This window comes from Grammomys surdaster, unplaced genomic scaffold (genome assembly GCF_004785775.1).
Source record: "Grammomys surdaster isolate TR1022 unplaced genomic scaffold, NIH_TR_1.0 125630, whole genome shotgun sequence".
Taxonomy (NCBI): domain Eukaryota; kingdom Metazoa; phylum Chordata; class Mammalia; order Rodentia; family Muridae; genus Grammomys; species Grammomys surdaster.
The window spans coordinates 1,096,216-1,118,990 of NW_021620469.1; the positions used below are offsets into that span (position 1 = coordinate 1,096,216).

The window sequence follows — 22,775 nt, forward strand, 5'->3', positions numbered from 1 at the left end:
AAAAGTCAATTGAAACTGTTTTTTGTTTTTACTTTTCTTACTCTTAACTTGTTATAAGGCTATTAGCCATTCCTTGAGGCAAAACTTTCTGGTGATATCACTTCATGGACTCTCAAAAATTACAAGGATACTCACTGCATGTAAACCTCTCATCTTAAAGGAACAGTATAAAAACACTCTTCTAAATCTATAATAATTTTATATGTATTTCTTGGAATGGCAGATGGAGTAGGCAAGTCAGGCTGTAATTCTAATTTCTACAGAATAATCATTATATAGCTCCTGGACCATAAACTGTCTCTTGTAAATGTCCTTGGGTCTGAGGCTGACCTGTCTTCCCCAAGGAAGAAGCGAGGCAATAAAACAAATTCCAGAAAACACCTTTCCAGGGGCTAGTCAGAGTAACCATGACAACAGGAATGTCACACCAGCTTCTGCTGAGCCCACTCTGAGCTTTGTCTTAACTCAAAAGTGAAAGTTCTTAATTTAGGCCTATCTATAAATTCCTGAAGTAGTTCATCAAGACCTTATCTGATCCCAGATAAAACTTACACTGAAATCTCCTTTTCAATCTTGGGGGAAGAAAAAAAAATCAGTTTCTTTACCAAGAAAGCCAAAAAGTTCTTAGCCTCCCCAAGAGCAGCTTGTGCAAAGAATCATTTTTGCCAGGGCTCCTCCTGCTGTGTCTCACTTTCATCCACAGAGCAGGGGGACTTGCCTATAAGTTTTAACCTTTTTTATCTTTCTTTCTATACATGAAACATAGAACAGACATTTATTCTAATAAAACAAAGACAGACAACGACACACGTGGACAAATTTGGCGCCAAGGACTCACAATAGACATAGAAAGCATAACCAAGAATCTCTCCTGTAGGGGCCAGAGAGTTCTCTTTCTTTTGCTAACACACCGCGGAGATCGGACAATTGTTTTAGCTATTTCTCTGCCAATGGCCATGTTAACTCATGTTAACTCTTGTTAACTCAGGATATTCAACACAGTAGATTCAGTCTAAAATAACGTCAGTCACAGTCCAAAAACACGCAAACAGTTCATCAAGAAAACAGAAAAAAAAAACACAGTCAGTTCACCCCCATCACGGGGGGGTGAATATACCACATACAGACAGTTCTCGCCCCTGTCACAGGTGCGGAGACAGGTTATACAATCAAGACATGAAAGACTGCCGGTGAGAGAACCTAATAACCAGATGACATGGCCAGCCCATGCTGGACCTAATTTAACAGATTTCTTACATCACCAGCAATGAACAACACAGAATTAGACACACACACACAGCCACGAGAGCTTCAACAGACGCCGCCCTAGGCAGCGGTGGCCAATGACCACCTTCAGACAGAGAAGGGGTCATTTCTGACCCTATCTCCCATACAAACGAATTCCAGAGAATCCTCTAGAGAACTGTGGCCTGCAGTGTGCCGACACATCTGTCCCATTGCTTCCACTTCCTACAAATTCTCTCCCGGAATTTGTAACCTGACCCTCTCCCAGGGTCTCAAACTGCTCTGCGTGGTTTGCCTGGTTCCCGCTCCTGCCACGAGCATAGAAACCAGACTACATAGACGGTCACCCCTGTCATGGGTGCACAGAAACTTCACAAACACAGTACACTGCCCCACGCCATGGGCACAGACACCTCACAAGCACAAGCACACAGTCCATTGTCCCTATCACATCATGAGTAACACAAAACACAGACAAAACAACTACACAAAGAGACTAACCGTCTCAACCGAGAAAGCCAACACCAGTACAGAAAAACAGATGGCCAGGAGGTCTACACACCTCCTCCAGCAAGAGGACCACCGTGTCCTCCCCGTCCTCCAGACGAGCACCCACCAGGTGTCCCTGGGGTCCCTTCCTCTCCTGGGACATCTCCCGGGTTGTGGCAGTGGTAACCATCCTAGCACGTCTGCTGGTTACCCCTTTGCCTCCTGCCGAGACAAAAGGTTTGCTGTCTCTTAGGAGACATAAACAGCTGCCAAGCCAAACCACAGAAGTGCACTTTCCAGAATTCCAAACGAGACGGATCGACACACAAAATGCACAAACAAAACCGCGGTGCCCTTACCTCCCAGTGGGGGTCTCAGAGATCAGGGTGGTCGCAAATCCAGGACGAGCCCCCAATGAAGACCTCTGCAGAGGGGAGACCCTCTCTCAAGTCTCAGAAAGTCGCGAACACCCAGTAATCTGCTCGAGACACCATGTACTGGAGCAATTTCGAGGTTGTTTATTAGGGCATGACAACTAGCTGCCGGTCAATTCGTATGCCCACGCAGGAGCTGAATTGACCCCGAAAGACAGTTTGAGAAGGGTTTTTAAGGGGAAAAACCACAAACCAAGGAATGGGGAGGGGGTGAGAGGTTGCTAGGGTGGTGTAACATGAAAATAGTGGAACATTCCAAAGGAACCCAACCTACGGGAGTCAGGGTCAGATGAAAACTCTCTGTACGCTTATCTTTCTCAAGAATGTGGTCCTGCCCTGTTACTTCAGCCTTGCCCTGTCACTATGGTTCTCAGCTTGGTTCCACCTGGCTAAATTGCATTCTAGCCAGTTCCCATAATTAGTCTGTCCACATTCTTAACTTGCTTCATGCCTCCATGTCTTTGTAAAGAAAGCCTAAAGAATATTTTATGTCTAAAAAGGATTCTATATACCCAGTATCTATAATTTTTCACTCTACACTGCCATGGACAGCATTCCCTCTTATTCCCCTGTTGGACTTGGTACTTTGTCCTTCCCCTCCCTGATTGCCTGGAACTATCCCCTAGCCCATGGCCCTGGCTAAGAGCCCCTCATTCCCTTCACAGTTGAAGGAGAAAGCCAAGCTAACCCTGGGCATGGGAACCCTCCCACTCTCTGCCAATTTCAACTTCATCCCACCCGGGAGAACGTGCAGGGCAGTTGGCTGGGGCAGAACCAATGTGAAAGAACCAGCCTCAGAAACACTGCAGGAAGTAAAGATGAGACTCCTGGAGCAGCAAGCCTGCAAACACTTCACATGTTTTCAACAAAATTCCCAGCTCTGTGTGGGCAACCCCAAGAACATGCAAAATGTATACAAGGTGAGCCCCTTACCAGGGTTTTCTAAAAGCCCTCCTGAGAACTAGAGTTCTAGAGGGGGGTGAGGCAGAAGATTGTCAGTTAATCACAGAGTTTAGGGATCACCAACTGAGGAAACAAAGTATCCATCTTCCCAGGTCTATCTTGGGTTACTCAGTCAGCTCTGTAGAGAACATGTGATGATACAAGGAAGATAGGTTGGCTGCCCCCCAGAACTAAGATGTGGCATCAGGCTCCAGACCTAACTGCAAGCTGAAATGGGTGGGTAGGCTCCCTCCTATCTATTCATGTGTTTCCTCTCTGCCCTGCCCCCAACAAGGAGACTCTGGAGGACTTCTCCTGTGTGCTGGGATAGCCCAAGGCATTGCATTATATGTAAATAGGGATGCAAAGTCCCCTGCTGTCATCACAAGAATCTACCATTACAGGCCCTGAATCAATAAGATCTTGAGGAAGAATTAACTCTGGAGCTCAGTGCTAGCCAGTGAAAAAATCTAGAACTGGAATAGTCCAGGTTTTCTGTGCCATGTGACCTAGCCTGTCTGTAGTTCCTGCTGAAGCCCAGCTAGATGCCTGAGCTTCCAGAAAGTTCTTACAAGTCATCTAATGTTCCTAAAATTCACCATCTCCATAAACCTCAATAAAGACCCAGATTGAAGACTGCAATGAGTGTCTCCTCTCTCAGCTGCTCTCTTCTCCCTGTATTAAAAAATCTGATTCACACCTTAACAACTTAAGATTTGGAAAAGAGCATGAGGGACTTGGGGATGGTTTGAAGGAACAGGCAGAGACAGAGAGATACTTATGAAACAGGCAGAGAGATGAAAATAACAAAGGAAAACTAAGTTTATTCCTGGGTAAGGTCTGTATGTCCAACTTAAACAAGAAATTATACCTATCCTTTCTTTAATATTTATCATTCTCCCTCTTTCTCTCTCTTTCTCCTTCTTTCTATCTCCTTTTCTCTCTCTTGTCTGACAGAGAGTGGTGTGTGTGTAAATGTGTATATTGTGTATATGCATGTGTGTATAGGTATGTGTGCCCATGCAGGCACAAGTAGAACTGAAGAGAATATCAAATATTGTATTCTTTTATTCTATCACTCTCTGCCAGAATCCCTTGAGACAGGGTCCTCAATGAACCTGAAGCCACACTGGTGAACAGAAAGCCCCAAAGGTCCTCCTGTCTCATGGTCCTGAGATTACAGGCACACTTAGCCAAACCAAATTTTCTATAAGGGTGTTGGGGATTCAAACTTGAGTTCTCTTGCTTTCACAGCATGCTTTCTTAAGCACTGATCCATCTCCCATTCTCTAACTTAACTAACCCTATACCAACTCTAACTTATATTTACTAATTCAGAATCACTGGGAACATTTTATATAGCAAACCAGATGTGAGAGCTTTAAAGTGTTTCTAGCCTTTCTCCAGTAGATGTCAGTAACAATACCATCTGCACACTCACACAAAATCTCTCCAGCTATTGATCCATGTCCCTGAGGGCAAAGTTGCAGAATCACCTTCAGCTGAGATTTACACAGGTGGTATAGGTAGGACAGCTAGGGTCAAACAATCTTGCCAGAACTCATCTGGACAAGAGCTCTCCCATTTGTAAAGTTCTAAGGGGAGCCAGAGGGGATTGCATCTTAGTTGCTGCAACAGAACCGTTGGCTAAAAGCAACATAAAGAAAAACGATCACAAAGTCAGCTAGAGCAACATCCATCCATCCATCCATCCATCCACCCATCCACCCATCCATCCATTTACAACTTGCTCTGTGCAGACCACCAGGAAGCCCCAGGCCTATGGCTGCTCAGTACAGACATTCACCCACAAGAAGAATGGTTGATAGAAAGCACACAGCAGGATAAAAACGCCATCTTCCCATAAAAGGAATGGCTGGTGGAGAGCTTGTCCTAGCATGGGGACACAAACCAGAGACTGAGACAGGCAACACCCATGGCTTCTGAGGGCATGGTGAATCCCTGTAACCAAGCAAGTTATTTCCAGGGATTGATTAAGAGTTAAAAGGGACCTGTGAGAAGACAGGTGAATACAGATTTGCATCTCAACGTTCTTAATTTTAAAGTACATTGGAGTCCCATCCACAGAACAGAGTTTATGTGACACATTTATAAGACTGAACATGCTCATAATTCAGAACTTGTTCTCAAACACATCTAATAATACATGAAAATTCAGTATAGTCCTTTTCAAAAGGCAATATGAAAATTTCTCTATAGTGGAATCTCAATTGTAAGTATATGTGATGTGTAGCCATCCTGAAAAATTGGTAGTGGTTATGTCAAAATAGTGTTGGAAATTGTCTCTAGAGGACAGGACTAATAGCTATTTGTGCTTTGTTAATACACCCGTGTGTCCTGAGCATAGAGACCCTGCACCAGATAAGTGCATATACATACCTTCAGTCTCCACCGGTCAAGCACTGCTCCATGGGCAGTAAGCATCCTGTGCTTAAGGCTCACATAGCTGAGCCATCCTGAAAGCTAGAGAAGCTGAACCTTCATGAGTTCCCCTGGGCCAAGGAACAGAAAGGACAGTTTTTTCTTTTTAATTAATTTTTACCTCCTGTTAGGCATACCACAAGAAGACCAAGCTAGTACCTAGGTCAGATCCATTCAGGCTCCCTGTTCATGGGTTCAGTCTCTGTGATACTCTATGATCCCAGGCTAGTAAATTCTGTGTGTTTCCTTGTCTCCTTGAGCTCATTGGCTTTTAAATTCCTTCCCCCTCCTCCTTCCACTGTATTTTGAAGCTCTACCTAATGTTTGGTCTTGGTTCTCTGCATCTGTTTCCATCAGTTGCTGGATTAAACCTCTCTGATGACTGAGTTAGGCACCAACCTATGAGCACAGCAGAATAGCATTAAGAATAGTTTCACTGAGGCTGGAGAGGCTGAGTTCAGGCTCTGTGGTTCAGTGGTTAAGAGCACTGGCTGTTCTTCCAGAGGTCCTAAGTTCAATTCACAGCTACCACATGGTGGTTCACAAGCATCTGTAATGGGATCCAATGCCCTCTTCTGGTGTGTCTGAAGACAGCTAAAATACATAAATCTTAAATAAATCTTTTTTTTTAAAGAATAGTTTCATTGACTTTTTTTCCAAATCATGTTTGATTCTATCATGGATCTCTATCTGGCCTCTGGATCCTGACCCTCCAGGCAGTGCCAGGGTTGGGGGGGGAGCTGAGGGGGAACTCCCTCTCATGGCATGGATCTCAAGATGGAGCAGTTGTTTGGCCACTTACACAATTTCTGTACCACCTTTACCCCAGCAGATCTTGTAAGCAGGACAAATTTAAAGGTTTTTTTGACTGAGTTGGTATCTCAGTCCCTCCATTGGAAGTCATGCCTGTTTTCAGGAGATAGCTGGATCAGGCTCTGTATCCCCCACTGCCAGGAGTCTTAGGTAGTCAAGCTTCTTTGTGGACCTCCCACAAGCCAAAGGGGTTGCGTTAACAACTATTACTAATTTTCAATATATAAAAAAAGGACCATCTACTGAAGGCAGTTTATTTTTCACAGACAAATGGTTATTGCCCATTCTGAATACATTTTTAATATGATGTTTTCTTTCTCAGCTCCCTTAAGCAAATGAGATAAATAATTTCCAACTCTCCCCTCTGCCTTACTTAATATAACTGAGGTGACTTCCTGCTTCCAAGATTAAGATTTGTTAACACCCTTGCCTTTCTCCTAGGTCTATAGCAATGGAGCACTGATGTGCTGTCAATCAAACTCTTACTGGCTTAACATGTGCTTTACCACCTCTCTTCTTTTGGTGTAAATATATATATATATGTTATATACTCAGAAAACTCTGTACAGACTTGCTCTAGAGATTTCAATCCACTGAGTGATTACTTTAGTTCAATAATCTCTTGTTGCTGGCTCCCACCCCTCACTATCCCTCTTGGTTTATGTTATGTTTTATCCCTGCCTTCTCCAGTTTTTTAAAACAGCAGATAATAGCATTGAAAAACTGCTGCGAAGCAGGTTCTGGTTCAGTACCAAGCTGTCCCCAATACAGAGGTTGAATACTTTAGTGAGATTTCTCATTGAAAACTAAATCAGAGCCAGATGTGGGGAAACTCCACTAATTAAGGTCAAAGTCCACCATGAGCTGGACAGCCTCTGAGCTCAGTGCCATGTAGAGAACTCCCTTCAAATGCACGTCTTCTCCTCTGACCTTGTCTGGGGAATTCAAAATCTTCTACCAGCAGAATGTCACATAGCCTTAGATTCCAGGATCAACTTCTTTTCCTGATAAGAACTAGCTAGAACCTGAGCTTCCTAAAATTCTTCCCATGCTAATGAGGTATTTTGGTACCCTAAGCCCTCAGTCCATAACCTTTGCCCATCCTGGATGTTCCTACTCTCAGTCCCCCAAATTACATACGCCTTGAATCACCCTAAGTAAAGTTGGTATGACTCCCCTCAGCTGGTCTGGTATGATCATTCATGGTACATACTCACAGTGCTTCTTTACCACCTCCTCCTCCCCCCGACCCCTTCCTCCCACTCACCCTTTCCTGGTCACACTCTCTGCTCCCATTACACTTTGGGACCATATTGGCTGATGATCCCTGAGGACAAGGAGAGCCACAGTTCTAATTTTGAAAACTGAAAATGGGGACCAGAAAGATGACTCAGAAGGTCAAAGCACTTGCTGTACAAGTTGTGTACCTGTTATTCACTGGTATCATGGGGAGTTTCAAAGAATAGAGTATTCACCGTATGACTTTCCCTTGCAGGTTTTAACTATATGGGTGAAATGTTTCCTAAGTAAAACATAATTAAATTAGAACATAACTAAAGATGAAGAGCTGACACAGCCAGAGAACTATTTTAGAGCTCTGTTGGAGATCATGGTGTCTATAACTAATAATGTTTTGTTTAGTTAGATTTTGTCTTGTTTTTTGAGACAGAATCTCAGGTATCCCAGCCTGGTCCTGAACTCACTATGCAGCCAAGGATGATCGTGAATCTCTCAACCTCTTGCCTCTCCCTCCAAAGTCCTAGAATTACAGGAGTGTGCTACCACATCCCACTTAATAACACTGTATTTTATAACTAAAACTCACTGAAAGAGTTTAGATGTTAGTATGGAAAGTATCTAAGATAATTAAAATATTTATTAGCTTGATTTAGTCATTGCTCCTGTACACATGTAACAGAGAAATCATGTTGTGTGTCATAATTACATACAATCTTCATTTGTCAAGTTAAAAATGCAATGAAAAGAATCTAATATAAGCAGTCTATCATCTGGAACCCTCACCTACCAACAGCATCATTCGAGGATTCCTTTCACCACCTCTGCTGAAAGGTTAGACAGAATCAGTGACCATCATCATCAGGTCATCTTTGGTGAAGAGAAGGCCATTCCCACTGAGAAACAGTTCCCAGTGTTAGTCACATTTTCATGGTACAGCATGGCACATTGTGATTTTTTTTGGAGAGAGCCTTTTTCTCTTTATGAACAAAGAAAGAAGTTAGAACAGGTCCCACACATTAAAATGTTAATCACAACTTCATGAGGAACATTAGACAATTTACCCGTCTATAAATGAGTTGTCAGTTAATTATGGTATCTCAATTAAATAGAATCTGAAGTCATAAATGGATTTTCTGGTGCATAGTAAAATAGTGGGCATCACTGTGGTATTTCATCTGTAAGCATGGAGGACTCTGCTGCTGTTTAACCCCTTGTTGCTCCCTTACCTGGACTTGTCCTATTCTCAAACAGTTCTTTGTACTACTGTAGCCTTTTAAAGTTTAGTGTTTTGTTTTTCCCTTCTGAGATTACTCATTAGATTTAAGGGGAGACATTATTTCTCTTATGATTCTCAATGACAGCTCTTCGAAGGTAAGATTTCCTTTTTGTGTTGGAGTGCTGGTTAGTTTTTGTCAGCTTTACACAAACTAGTCACCTGGGAAGAAAGGACTTGAGTGAGAAAATTGCCCACATCAAATTGACTTGTGGGTATGTCTGTCGGACATTGTCTTAATTGATAATTGATTTGGAGGGGCCCAGCCTATTGTGATTGATACTATCCCTAGGCAGGTGGCCCTGGGCTATATAAGAAGGCAGGCTAAACAAGTCATGAGGAGCAAGCCAGTAAGCAACAGTCCTCCAAGGCCTCATCTTCAGCTCCTGCCTCCAGGTTCCTGCCTTGACTTTCTGTCCTGGCTTCCTTCAGTAATGGACTATGACCTATAAGCTAAGCTGAAATAAATATTTTCTCCCAAAATTGGTTTTGGTCAGTATTTATCTCAGCAAAAGAAATCAATTTAGGACATTTAGTTCTTCAAGTTAGTACTTTGTGAGTAGTTAGTTTTTGTTTTTGTCTTTGTTTTGTGTTGTGTTGGTTTGTTTTGTTTGGGGGTTTGTGTGTTCACATTTATAATAGAAGTTTTGTGTGTTAGAATGTGGCCTACAGCCTTGGGAACCTTATCCATGTCCCTTCTTAAGCAAGTTGTTCCACTTCTTTGGAGAAAAGTCCTACCTGTTGCCTAAACCTTTGCACTTCAAGGTGATCACTGAGCACATCAGCAGGACTGGGGACAAGGCAGTGTCTGCTCTCTGCCTCTGACACAGAGTGCACAGCTCAGAGCTCTATGCTCTAACAAACTGAAGAACAAACACTAGAGTGGGAATATGGGCCCAGCATAAAGTCAATGCGCCTCAAAGTTCTGTCCTGCAGCTTTTACAGGTGGGTGTGATAACTGCCCATAGCTCACTCCTTTCAAACAAGTTGACTGGTTCTCTGGGACCAACAGAGGGAACACACACAATGACTTAGAAGGGGAATTTTTCTTTTTCCTTTTCAACCAAGTCCTATATGCTTTTCTAAAGTGATTACTTATTTGTATGTGACTGTATACATGTGTGGGGATAGAGTTGGTCGAGATAGGGCAGAAGGCATTGGGGCTTGTGTGCATGCAGAGACCAAAGAGGGCACAGAGTGTCCTCTGTAATTTGTCTCCACCTATTCCTTTCCAGCAGGGTTTTCCCTGAACTGTAAGCTTCTGTCTTCTGTATTACCTGGAAGCCATTAAACCCTGTCTCCTACAATGGGGGAGCTGGGGTCAAGTCCCACAGGGAACACTTAGCTTGTTACATGGTGTGTGCTGGGGTTGAATTTTGGTCATTGTGGTATTGCATCGCTCACCCTTTACCAACTGTAACTGTCTCCCCAGCACATTATCTGTTTTTTCTGTAAATAGCATTTTTATTGTAAGAACACACAGCACACACACACACAGACACACACAGACACATCACACACACACACAGACACACAAACACACAGATAGAGACACGCACACACACAGAGAGACACACACAGACACAAACACAGACATAGACATATCACACACACAGAGAGACACAACACACACACACACACACACACACAAAACATAAGGGCTCTCAGCACTTTCATAATCCTCTGCTCCTGGAGAACTCCATCTGTTAGCCAGCCTCTGCCTTCCTGTCTGACTTGACAGGCTGTTCCCACAGCTCCATGCTCAGCCGTGTTTCTGGACTTTGTCTTTCCCAGTCTCCCATGCTCATGACATTAGCAGGAAGTACTTCAACAGTGCAGCCTAAATCACCTTCCCTTGAGCTGTACTTCAGATTCCTGCTCCTGGGTCTCAGTCTGCGTGGAGGGACTTGCTGGCACAGGTGTGCCAAGTTTTTTTTTTCTTTTATAAGCATTTATTTGATTTTTTATGGGATGTTTTATTTACATTTCCTATGTTGTCCCCTTACCCCATCCCCCACCCACCCAGGAACCCCCAATCCCCTCACCCCTCCTCCTTCTTCTCTGTGGATGTAACCTCTATCTACCCCCCCACACTCCCACCTCCCCACCCTCAAAATTCCCACCCTGGGGCATCCAGCCTTCATGCTGTCAAGGTTCTCTTCTTCCACCTATGCCCAGCAGGGCCCTCCACTCTTACATATTCAACTGAAGCGCTGGATCCCTCCCTAAGTGCTCCCAGGCTGGTGGTTTAGACCCTGGGAGCTGTGGTTGGTTGGTATTGTTGCTCTCCTCATGGTGCCGCAAATCCTTTCAGCTCTCCTTCAGTCTTCACTCTAACTCCTCTATTGAGAACCCCATGATCAGTTCAATGGCTAGTTGTGAGCATCTGCCTCTGAGTATGTCAGACTCATGAAGACCTCTGAGGAGATATCCATATCAGGCTCTTATCAGCATGCACTTCCTGACTTCCACAACAGCCTCTACCTTTGGTGATTGCACATGGGATAGATACTCAGGTGGAGTGGTCTTGAAACGGCCTCTCCTTCAGTTTCTATCCCTCACTTTGTCTCCATATTTGCTCCCTTGAGTGTTTTGTTGCTCCTTCTAAGAAGGACCGAATCCCCCCCACTTGGTCTTCCTTCTTTATGGGCTTCATGTGGCCTGTGAGTTGCATCTTGGGCATGTCAAGGTTCTGGGCTAATATCCAATAATCAGTGAGTGAATACCATGTGTGTTCTTTTGTGATTGGCTTACCTCACTCAGGATGATAATTTCTAGTTCCATCCATTTATCTAGGAACCTCTCGAATTCATTGTTTTTAATAGCTGAGTAATACTCCATTGTGTAAATATACCACATTTTTTTAATCCATTCCTCAGTTGAAGGACATCTGGGTTTTTTCCAGCTCCTGGCTATTATAAACAAAGCTGTTATGAGCATAGTTGAGCATATGTCCTTGTTATATGTTCGAGCATCTTCTGGGTATATGCCTAGGAGTGGTATAGCTGTATCCTCAGGTAATGCTATGTCCAATTTTCTGAGGAACTGCCAGACTGATTTCCAAAGTGGTTGCACCATCTTGCAGTCCCACCAACAATGGAGGAGTGTTCCTCTTTCTCCACACCCTCGCCAGCATCTACTATCACCTGAATTTTTAATCTTAGCCATTCTGACTGGTGCCAAGTTAAAAGGTACATTTCTGAGGTCCCTCGGCAGACCCTCAGCAGGCTCCATTTAGTGTAGCCATTTTAAGGCAAATTAACCTTTTTTAAAGAAAGAAGATACAAAGTAAAGTTAAGCAAAAACAAGATAATATATCAGACACCATTAAAACACAGAAGCTCAGTGAATGTTTTGGAAATCTGTATTTAGATCCCTAGACAATTGGATAACTGGAACAAAATGCAAATGACAGCTGTCACTGGAGATGAGCACTGAATATGTGTGCAGTTAGTATGTATTTAGAGCCAGGGATAGGGTGCAGGTCTGTAAGTCTAGCACCTACAAGATAGAGGCAAGCAGATCTCTGTGAGTTCTAGGCCAATCTGGGCTACAGAGTGAGAAACTGTCTCAAACCAAAACACAAACCAAACAGTAAACACAAACCAAAACAGAAAGCCAAGCAGGGTGGTTCATGCTTTGACTCCCAGCCCTGGGGAGGCAAAGGCAGGCAAATCACTGAGTTCAAGGCCATCCTGGTCTACAGAGCAAGTTTCAGGATAACCAAGGCTACACAGAGAAACCTTATCAACAAAACAAAAACAAACAAACAAACATACAAACAAAAGCAGAAATAATTGACACATGCTCTTGCCCACCACAGCCGTGCATTTACAAGTCAAAGGAAAATGTTTCAAACTTTAAAAACCAAGAATAAAAATTTTATAGCAAGCATTATTTATGATACACAATAAAAGAACTGTAAAGCAGCAAAACTTTTTCAGTGGAACAAAATTAGACTTAACAGTACAATTTTGTATCCTTTTTTTGCTTTTCTTTTTTTGTTAGATATTGTTTTTATTTACATTTTAGATGTCATCCTCTTTCCCCATCATCCCTGCCAGAAACCCCATATCCTCTCCTATTTTTTGCTTTTATACCATTTTAATTACATGAAAGTATTAAGGTCAGTTCTAACTAGCAATACAATAGATGCAAATAGACAAGGAACAAGCAAGAAAATAAACACAAATAGTCAAAGAACAAGGAAAGCAATAAACAAAGTTCTGTGATCACTTCCCTTATCACTACTTCCTAGGGCTTATCAGAATGACCAAAATATCTGAGCCTACTTCCCTATCCTAGTACAAAGTTATTTTCATATCTAAAGCCTACCTCCTTGTTCTAGCCTAAAATTTAGATTCCTGCCTGAAATTACTTCTTTGTTCTAGCCTAAGATTTAGATTCCTGCCTTTGCTTGCCTATACACCAGATGGGAAAACGTGCCTTGTCTCAAGTTTTAGACATTGTGGAACAGAGAATCAAACAGAGAAATTATAATGACTCTAGTATTTTTCTTAAATGTGACCAGTTATTTAGACTCAATCTTGGACTGGTCTAGAAATCAGTCCAATATTGAAAATAACAGTCTTCCTTTGGAAGGCCGTTCTGGACATTTTCAGAGACATATTTGGAAGTTACCTGTAGTTTTCTGTGATATTATGTTAGCAAGAGATAAAGTTGGGACAAGATCTAGATTTCAAACAAGCATTAGTACATGTATTAAGGCTCTTTTAATTGTCAAGTTAAAAGTACTTTTGTTTCTTCTACAGTATTTAATGTAAGTTCCATTGATTGTACACTTTTTAATTGTGTTAGTGTGTTGAAACCCAGCATATCTGTTACAAAGGTCTATCAACTGGCTTTGTTTTATTGCCCTGAGTATCACAGAACCTTGGTATTCTGAAAAAAGCTTGCAAGTACTATAAGAAGTGAGTCAGGCTTTAAGCAGATGCAAGAGGGTAGTGGGCTTGATTATTGTTATTGGTATAACAACTTTAATTACATTAATTGCTAGCACCACTGCTTCTGAAATTGCTTTGAAACAAGAAGTTAAGACAGCTACTTTTGTTAATCATTTAGCTAAAAATGTTACTAATGTGTTGAATATACAAGAGAATTTAGATAGGCATTTGGAACAACAGATTGATGCTCTTTATCCTATTCAAATTATTGGAAGGAGGTTCAGAATTTAAGGGTAAGGAGCCATCTCAAGTGCCATGCCAAATACCACTGGATTCATGTTAGTTCTAAAATTACAGGGGTAGTCATTATAATTAGGAAAAAATTTAAAGACAATTGCAGTGTATTTGGCATAATTCTCACACCTTTCTGGATGTTTTCACTTTGCACAGTGAGATTACAAATTTAAAGATTGCTGCACTGCTGAGTGTTGATGCAGTAGCTACTGCTGATAAAATTACCCATGGCCTGAGGTCAGTATTTCCATTTTTGTCAAGCTTCAGGAATGATATACATAGCTTGATCATGCTAATCCTTTTTGTCCTGGAAATACTTTTACTCCTGCCCATCATGTTAAAGCTTGTATTTAACAACATCAATATGTTGGCAGCCAAAGTAAATGGCTTGAAAGTGAAAATGGACCCCCGAACAGAGTTGTTAAATTAACAGGCTGGCAAGCCAAGGACAGGTAAGATTCTGCACAGAGCCTTACTAACCTAAGACAGATGTGCATTGCTTTTGATAATGCATAGTCCACGATGGGTAATGAAGGAATTCTTATCAGAAAGACCTAAGACAGACTCAGTCTTGTTTATTAAATAAAAACAGGGGGAAAACAGAGAGCTTTGAGGGCTGTTTGGCAAGAATCTGATATGGGTCAAGGACAAGGAAATGAGCTGCTTGGTAGGAATATGACATTGGCCAAGGACAAGGAATTGGTCTTCAGGCAGGAATCTGACTCTAGGCTAGAACAAAGAAGTAATTTCAGACAGGAATCTAAATCTTAGGTTAGAACAAATAAATAGGCTTTAGACATGAACATGACTTTGGGCTAGGACAGGGAAGTAGGCTCAGATATTTTGGTCATCCTGATAAGCACTTAAAAACAGTGATCACGGAAGTGTTCATGGAACTTTGTTTATTGCCTTGCTTGTACTTTAACTATTTCTGTTTATTATCTTGCTAGTTCCTTGACTATTTGCATCTATTGTATTGCTAGTTCTTCAACCAACAACTGACCTTAATACTTTCATGTAAATTAAAATGGTAAAAAAGCAAAAAGAAGAGGGCATAAGATAGGGGGTTTCTAGGGAGGGCAAATGGTGAAAAAGGATGACATCTCAAATGTAAGTAAATAAAATATCCAAAAAAAAAGTTGAAGATATAGAACCAAAAAAGGGAAAAAAACAGAAACAAAACCAATATAATAAAACAAATAAACTAGAAATGCCAGAGAACACGGATTAAGATGGGATAACAGTTCATACAACTATAAAATAAGTGGGACACCTTGTATGAGATGATAAAGAATCCTTACCTTCCAAGGTTTTTAGGAATTAGCCTACCATGTTCCATATATTAGGGAGTATGTCAGTCTTCAGCTCTTTCACAAAAGAGATACAGAATTACAATAGTCTGCAGCAAATACTGAATCTGTTAGATATTCTTCATTAAGATTGACTATCCACTGTGTAACAGTGTTCTCTTGTGTGTCTTCTCTCCCTTTTGCCTCCACTGTTCATTATTTAACCAGCTCTTCTTGATGTACATATAAAAAATAATAAATGTGTCTTCTCTTTAAAGCTACCATGTCTGAGGCAGAGAATGGAAACCAGGCTGCCTGGTGTCTTCTATCATCAATGATATGGGATCTCAAATGTTTCCCAGCAAAGATCAGGGAGCTCTCAACAAGTCAACTTGCTGGGCCCCACTGCATGCAGGGTATCCTGAAGAATACAAAGAACTTTGCCTGAATTGGCAAAAACTCTTCAAGTGAGTTATGATTTCCTCTGAGTGTGGGTTGCAGCTCAGGTGACCTAAGAGAAACAGTCAATGTGAGAGGTTTGATCTGCCCTTTCCTTCTCCAGTAGCTCCCTCCATGACCTCAAGAGAGTGGCCATTCATTGTATCCACCCTGGCAACTTCTACACAGAAGTAGGAGCAGTAAAGTTCTTAAAGGATGAAGGCAGGCAGGCTTTGTTTCCCTTTCTCCCTCTTGGTAAGCTCATCAAAAGCCTATTGCCTACACACGGGCAACTGAAGGAAGCCCCCAACACATACTTTTTTCTGGGAGCCTGTATCATAGGACAGCAGGAGCCAGAAAGCATAGCTCCATGTTCCTTTCCTCCTCTGACCAGAGGGTGATTCTTTTGGCCCTCTGGTATATAGCAATGTGGTCCAGGGCATCGTCTTCTATGGAAGCAACAATGGTAACCCTCCAGCTGTATTCACTAAGATACAGAGCTTCATGCCCTGGATCAAAAGAAGAATGAGACACCTTGCCCCATGATATCAGGGACCTGCTGACTCCCTGACTCAGGTACAGACCAGCTCCAGGTGATTTCCATAGCCCTTATTAATGTCTCCTGAACAATGTACATTTTTGTTTATTAAATATTACTTAGTACTGTCTTACTGTGTTTGAACTCCTATGTCAAAATGCCACATGGTGGTACTTTTGTGGTCTACTAAACAACAGACATTTATTTTATCACATTTCAGAGGCTGAGAAGTTCAAAGTCAGGGCACCAGCATCCAATGTCTCATGAGCAGCTGCTCATTACATCACAGCTATCCTTCCCTACATTCTCACACTGTAAGCATCAGGGGTATCCATGGGGCCTCTCTAATAGGATGGCTGCTCAGAAGGGTTCAGTAGATGTCACTTCTCATGTAATCCCTTTCCAATAGGGATTAGGTTTCCAAGTATCCATACTGAAGGAGCATAAACACCCCTTCTCCAGTGGATACCCAATGACATATGCCTAGATAGAGTGAAGTTCCTCCAGAAAATGAGATTTCTTCCCCACAACAAACAAACCCGGTGGCCTACCCTCCTCAGCAAGGAGATCAAGATGAGAGTCTTCACTTCCCTAAGCCATGCATCTCCCTCATCACCTCATCCCACTCCCTGAATCAGCTTTTCTCCTCAGAGCCAGGCTCTCTCCCTGACACTCTCCCACTCAGTGCTGAGTTATACAGATAGATAATCTGGATCAAAGAACAGAGTTGAAATTCTATTAAAGTCCTCATTTAAGACAAATCTCAAACCCATGAAAATAATGAACATCTGGACCTAGAGAGATGGCTCAGCAGTTAAGAGCACTGGCTGTTCTTCCTGAGTTCCTAAGTTCAATCTCCTGCAAACGCATGGTGGCTCATGACCATCTATCATGTGACCTGATGCCCTCTTCTGACCTGCATGTATACATGCAGATAAAGCACTCATACATAAAATGAATACATGAATAAATCATAGGTAAAAAAGATAAAAAACCAATAAGTTTTTAATACATGCTATTAGGACAAGCACATTATTTAGAAGGGAAAAAATTAGTGAATCAATTCCTTACACCACACTCAAAAGTAAACCTTAAATATATATAAATGCTAAAGCTTAAACTATTCAAGCACTAGAAGAATGGGAAAAAATAGAACATCAGAATATTTAAGCAAATGCCAATGTTATAAGAACACAAGTCACAAAATTCTGACTAGAAGCAAGGCAGTGTCCAACAGAGATGACAGTTCCTGTCTAAAACCTCACATCATACCAAGACATTGGGTTACAGAGCAGTGTTTCCAATTCCTGTATTGAAGACCTGCTTCACACTTTGAGAGCTCTAAAGTCATTAAACTGCAGACAAAATGTTGACTAAAAACATGGTGCCTTTGCCCTAAAGACTAGACTGTGGTTGTCTACATCAAATAAATGATCACTGAAATCACGCAGACTGAAATCAGATTTTAAACTTCCTATTGGAACTGCATGGACTCAGCTGGAAAGGTTTTTCTCGTACATCAAAAAGCTAATTACACCTGATCATGTGACATTTACAATCTGAACTTCTTCAGTTTCTATAGTCTTAAGTGTCATAATTAATGACCAGATGTCTTAACAAACCCAACTGGGCACATACATAGAAATGCTTTGGTGAATTCCTCTGGGCATCTATCCAAGTTCATTGTTTTACATGTAACTCCTGTCAGAAGGCCATTTGCTTAATACTCAGCGGAGGCCATTTTCAACAAAACTGTAGTTAATAGCTCATCTCTAGCATCACACAGTCAGTCTCTAGTAACTGCATGTCCATGGAAATTATTGATTACTTGCAGTTTCTTAGGGATGACAGTCTCACTATTAAATGGTTGTACTGGAAAATGGAGACAACTCTTGGCAGTAAGGTCAGAAGAACAGAGAGCACAGGAAAGTCCCCCACATCACATTTGTTTTGTGACATTTACTTGGAGACCCAGAACACTGCCCAGTCCCAGACCCAATATTAAAGAAACACAAGAGAACCTCCACCTCTTTGTATGTCTGCCTTTTCCTTTAGAAAGGTTTCTACAACTCCCTACAGGCCTGAAGCAGGTTTCCCATGAGATCCTGCCCTAAAACATCGTCACTCTCCTTGGTATTTCCAAGTTCTTTAGCACACCACACACACTCACACACACACACACACACACACATGGATACACACAGACACAGGCACACACACATACACAGGCACAGGCACACACACGTATACTCAGGACTTAAAGTCTCAGTTGGGGTCCTAACCCGCTAACATATGTAGGTCTAGACTGTAAAGGAATCCTCTTCTGAAGGAAGACATGATTGAAGGTCCAGATGCCCAATGTTGTGCTCTTGTCATGACCAAATCCATGTGCTCAAAGTAGCAAGAGGATCTGAAGGGCCTGAGGGACTGGGGGACCACTCTACACCAGCAGCTGTTCTTACTGAGTCTCTCACACCTCCCAGGTGAGAGTTTGAAAGTTTTTATTAACCATCTGTTGTAACAGTAGTGACAGCCAGGATATTCCTCTGATGCTAGTCCATCTTCTATCTCAGCAAAGAGGATTCTAAGCTGGATCCTAAGCAGGCTCCTGGGCATGTATCCAAGTTCAAAAGGTACATATGACCCAGTCATTCACCAATCTTAACATTATATCAGCCAATCCCTATTCTAATAGCTATCAGCCTGTTAATAATATAGGGTAATAATAATAATGATAATAATAATAATAATAATCATAGGCAGCCGTTGTGCAAGAGGGGGCTAAGAATGCTGTGCTCTGGAGATGCAGTGGGAAGAATGGCAAATGCTCACTAACCTGCTGTTGCGGTGATCCAGTCTACATTCACAGAGTCTTGGGCTCTGTGCTCAGAGCTCCTTGTGATGAAGCTTATGTGAAAAGAGATTACAAAGAAAGTGTGAAAATAGAGGACGGCATTACTGGGTAGGAAAAAAGGATCGATATAGAAAAAGAGGGAAGGAGGAAGGAAAATAATAGTAAGCGATGTCACTTAAGCTGACAATGCTCACCCCAAAAGCCATATACTCTCTAACAAAAACACCAATACCAGGCATAGGAAGCCTCCTTTTGAGTTATTAGTCAAGGGGGTCCAAGTATCTTATAATACAAATGTAGGTTATTTCTGTTGCCCTTAGTTGCTTCCTAAAGCTTTAAAGTAATCCCCTGTTGCTGAAGACACTATATACTTCGGACACAGGACTCAAATAATCTAAATTGATTCTAACCTGAGAGTTTCCTGCCTAAGTACTAGCTATGGTAGTAATGGAAGGTGCTCTGCAAGTTGCCAATGGAGGGAAACAACCAATAGTTCTAACTGTGACACCTACAAACCACAATGACCATCATAAAAAGGTATCCCTTAAGATGTACTAGTAGCACTTATATCCTGGCAGTAACCAACAGCTGTCTAATTAGATTTAAAGCATGCTCAACAGGAAGAAAGGCATGCTTGGAACTTCTCAACAAGTGGGGGAGGAGAGGCATGCTTGGGACTGTTCAACAGAAGGAGAAAAGGCATGGCTTGGGACTGTCTGGCCATCGAAGGATGTCTTGATTCTTGGCTAGGCATGAGCCTTCGAACCCCGACTCTCATTGGAGAAATGGCAGGCTTCTACACGCAGCCTACATCCTCATTAACCTGCACCTTGCAGACATGTTTGGCTCAGAGCAGCTTCTCCCAGAGAGGTTTGTGTCACCATCCACACCTACAGGTACAGGGCGTGACTCCATATTCATGAGTTACCTAAAGGCCAGGAGGCATAGTTCAATTAAGTTATTTTTCCCCAGTCCCTCCTCTTCCTGCCCCCCCCATTTAAGTCATCTCTCCTCTGCCTAAACTAGGGGGTGCACATACAGATCCAACTACCACACCATGGCAATAAAACTCTTTGGAAATCCACAGACTTCTCGTATCATTAGGGCCTGCCGTTGCCAAAGCTTCCAGGCTTTGGAACATTGGACTTTCTCCTGTTTGTAGGACACACCAGCATGGAAAGTCTCTGAGACTCCGCCGCCCCCAACCCCGTGGGTCACCACAGCGCTGTCCTGGGACCCCACCGCGGGTTTTTTCCCCCACAGGGACTGCTAAACAACAGGAGGGGAGGCATGCTTGGAACTGGAAATCTAACCAATTCCTGGAGCTAGTGAGATCATGGATGTTAGAGAACCGACTGCTACCACTTTACTAAAACAGCTTGATTCCTTACCACATTCTAAATGCTTATCCTTATGCCCACAAATAAAGGTAGCTCTCCTCCCTCATCAAAGATGCTTTTTTTTCCCCAAGAGATATAGATCATTACAAAAAAATCACAAGTGTTCAAAATGCACAGAACAAAGGACCATGGGATGTCCAGCTCCAATGGATATACCTACAACATAACACCTGAAACCAAGGCTCAGGGAACATCTCAGAAGAGGGGGAAGAAAGATTGCAAGAGCCAGAGAGTCAGGAAATGGGCTGTGTGATTGAGCCTCCTAGAAATGACACAAAGGCTTCACTCATGATACTTCAGTAATATAGCTGCCCAAACAAGAGCTGAACAAGTAATAGTTACCAATAGACACGCTAACATGGGAGGGGGAATCTCAGGGGCTCCAACCTTAAAGGAAGAGCTATAGGCATCTAAGGAATGCTGAAAGCAGAAAAATAGTCTTCCTCAGTGCTCAGGCTCAAATTGATTGTCCAATACCAAGTGATCAGCCTTGAAATCATATAAACATAAGTAAACACTAAACAAACTCAATGGGTCGATTTATTTATTTATTTATTTATTTATTTATTTATTTATTTTGGTTTTTTGAGAAAGAGTTTCTCTATGTAAGCCTGGCTGTCCTGGAACTCACTCTGTAGACCATGCTGGCCTTGAACTCAGAAATCCACCTGCCTCTGCCTCCCAAGTGCTGGGATTAAAGATATGTGTGTAACAAGAGTAATTTTTTTTAAAAAAAAAAAAAGCAGTTCTGGGGCTACAGAGATGGCTCCATGGTTAAAAGTGCTTACTACTCCTCCAAAGAACCTGAATGTGTTGCCCAGAACCCACCTCAGGCAATTCACAACTGCCAGTAACTGCAGCTTCAGGGATCCTATGCTGTATCCCATCCTCCAACACATATGACACACATACACATAAATAAAAATAAATATGTAACAAAAAGAAAGAAAACAGGCTGTGAATGTGAGAATAAGCAAGGGAATATTTAAGAGAGGTTGAGAGAGGAAAAGGAAAGGGGGAAGTAATGTAATCACTTATATCTTAATTTACAAAAAATAAAGTCACTACAAAGGTAAGAATATTCAACTCCAGTATAAATATCACAACTGTCACTATAACACCTGTATTCTATATATTCTGGCACAATTTGGCATGGCCATAGAAAATGGCTACTAGAAAAATGACTGGAGTTCATAGAGCCTTTCTGATGCTTGAGGCCCAGGGATCAAATTATGAAAGGTCCAAGAGGACAAAAGGGAGAAAGATATTAAAGCTCCACCCCTCTGTAAGTAATTGCCTATGCCCATAGGTCTTAAATGTGAAGCATTTTATCATTGAGTAAAATTATGTCCTGAAAGAAAACTGTGGTTGTTAAAATAGTTATTACCTCCATAGATTCATGTGTTTGAATGCTTGGCCCACAAGGAATGGCATTATTAAGAGATATGGCATTGTTGGAATAGATGTGGCCTTATTGGAGAAAGTGTGTCACTGTAGAAGTGGGCTTTGAGGTCTCATATATAAGTTCAAGCTATACTCAGTGTGGAAAATAATCTCCTCCTAGCTGCCTTCACATCAAGTTATAGAATTCTCTGCTCCTCCAGCCCCACAACTGCCTGCAAATTGTCAGACTTCTCTCCATGATGACAATGGACTGAACCTCTGAAACTGTAAGCCAGGCCCACTAAATGTCTGCCTTTCCAACCAATAACTGGCCCAACTTGAGACCTAGCCCATGGGTAACCATCAATCTCTGACACTATTAATGGTACTCTGTTATTCTTGAAGACAAGAAACTAACATGACTGTCTTCTTTGAAGCTTCACCAAGCAGCTGATTCAGATAGATACAGACACCACAGTCAAACAGGAGATGGAGCTTGGGGACTTTTATGGAAGAATAGAAGGAAAGATTGCAGGTACTGAAGGGGATAGGAACTCTACAAGAAGACCATCAGAGTCAACTACCCTGGCATTTTGTGGACTCTCAGAGACTGAACCACCACCCAAAAAGCAAACACATGCTTGACCTAGACCTCCTCACATATATGTAACAGATGTGCAGCTTGGTCTCCATGTGTGCCAGCACAACTGGAGCAGGTCCTATACCAAAAGCTGTTGCCTATACAAGGGATGTGTTCTTCTAGCTGGTCTGCCTTCTCTGGCCTCAGTGGTAGAGGAT

General features: G+C 42.1%; 1 protein-coding gene and 1 pseudogene across 1 annotated transcript; one reads left to right on the forward strand and one right to left on the reverse strand.

The window, feature by feature from the left end:
* LOC114638808 overlaps positions 1-22,775 on the reverse strand; it is a 141,081-nt pseudogene that overhangs the window by 79,079 nt on the left and 39,227 nt on the right.
* On the forward strand, positions 2,864-3,521 carry LOC114638791 (chymase-like). The gene is made up of 3 exons (XM_028787381.1): positions 2,864-3,088; positions 3,144-3,147; positions 3,409-3,521. The coding sequence occupies exons 1-3, from the start codon at positions 2,864-2,866 to the stop codon at positions 3,519-3,521; spliced, it is 342 nt and encodes a 113-aa protein (XP_028643214.1).